Source organism: Octopus bimaculoides, chromosome 1 (assembly GCF_001194135.2).
Source record: "Octopus bimaculoides isolate UCB-OBI-ISO-001 chromosome 1, ASM119413v2, whole genome shotgun sequence".
Taxonomy (NCBI): Eukaryota; Metazoa; Mollusca; class Cephalopoda; order Octopoda; family Octopodidae; genus Octopus; species Octopus bimaculoides.
In genome coordinates this window covers 152,693,518-152,694,654 of record NC_068981.1, presented here as the reverse complement: position 1 = coordinate 152,694,654, position 1,137 = coordinate 152,693,518, and the positions used below count along the sequence as shown (strand labels likewise).

At 30.5% G+C, this 1,137-nt stretch overlaps 1 protein-coding gene across 1 annotated transcript in view; it reads right to left on the bottom strand.

The window, feature by feature from the left end:
- Positions 1-711: 711 nt before the first annotated feature.
- Positions 712-1,137, bottom strand: part of LOC106875831 (uncharacterized) — a 7,666-nt gene continuing 7,240 nt past the window's right edge. The window contains exon 3 of the mRNA XM_052970400.1: positions 712-1,134. Coding sequence (XP_052826360.1) covers positions 852-1,134 — 283 coding nt within the window. The 3' untranslated portion in view covers positions 712-851. The remainder of the gene's footprint in view (positions 1,135-1,137) is intronic.

The window sequence follows — 1,137 nt, the reverse complement described above, 5'->3', positions numbered from 1 at the left end:
ATATAAATCACTTCAGTCAATATCCGGAAGATGATCAAAAGCTCGATGATAAATAAATTAATTTTAGTGTATTTGATACATTTGGTAAGTTTTATCCCAAATATAAACCAAATTTATCAGTTCGTTTCTATTTTATATACAACTACAGTAAAGAGCGACGATGTGACTATGAGCGCCCTTTCAAATTCAATAACTCTTATTCAAATATTTTTTACTGTGATTTTATCTCACCATCATTCTTACTTCCTAGAATTGCTTTTTCATTTCATTGTATTATCATTGTTTTAACTCTGTTGTATTTTTTTAATGACTCTAAAATTGCTGCATTTTATTTGTTAAAACACATTGGTAACAAAAATGTTCATACCTTTCAATAATCAGCAAAAGGTTCTATAAAGTTTAAAAAGTCACAACGTATGCCTTCAATTTCTAAAGGTAAAGGAGTTCAAGCAGCAATTAAACACTTCAAATTAATCTAAATCTGTCACCTACAGTCGCAAACTAATAACAATACAATTTATATATCGTATAAAACTATAGTTTCTTTACTTAAATATAGTGGTAACAAATTGAATAGGAAGGAACTCTTGAATTACCTTAATAAATATAATTCTAATAAGTTTATGAAAACAGTCAGTCTTACATTGATTATTTTTTATTTTACGAATTAAACAAAATTGTAAAGAAAATATTAAAACATAACACAAGATATTCATATGTTGCAACAAAGTTTTATTGATATCAATTTCAATGTGTCCGAATATTGAGGACGCTAAAAAAATTGTCAAGTTTCCAGTTAACATTAGCCAGTAGAATTTCCGAAAAGTCTTGTCGTTTGTGTGATTTCAAAATTAAAATCTGTGCATGTTCATCCAGCGCCCATTGAAGTCCATCTCATAGTGAGACATATCAAAGAATCTTTCTGGGTAGTCGTAGAACCTATGTCCCCAGCTGTAGTTATGGTAGGGATAATGGTTATAGTAATGGCTCCCTCTGTGGTAATGGTCATAACCAAAGAAAGGATGGGAGTAATGATTGTACATGTCCATCCAGTTACCATCGAAATCCATTTGGTAATGGGACATATCATAGAACATGTCGTAATAGTTGTGGTACCTACGTCCCTGACTGTAACTG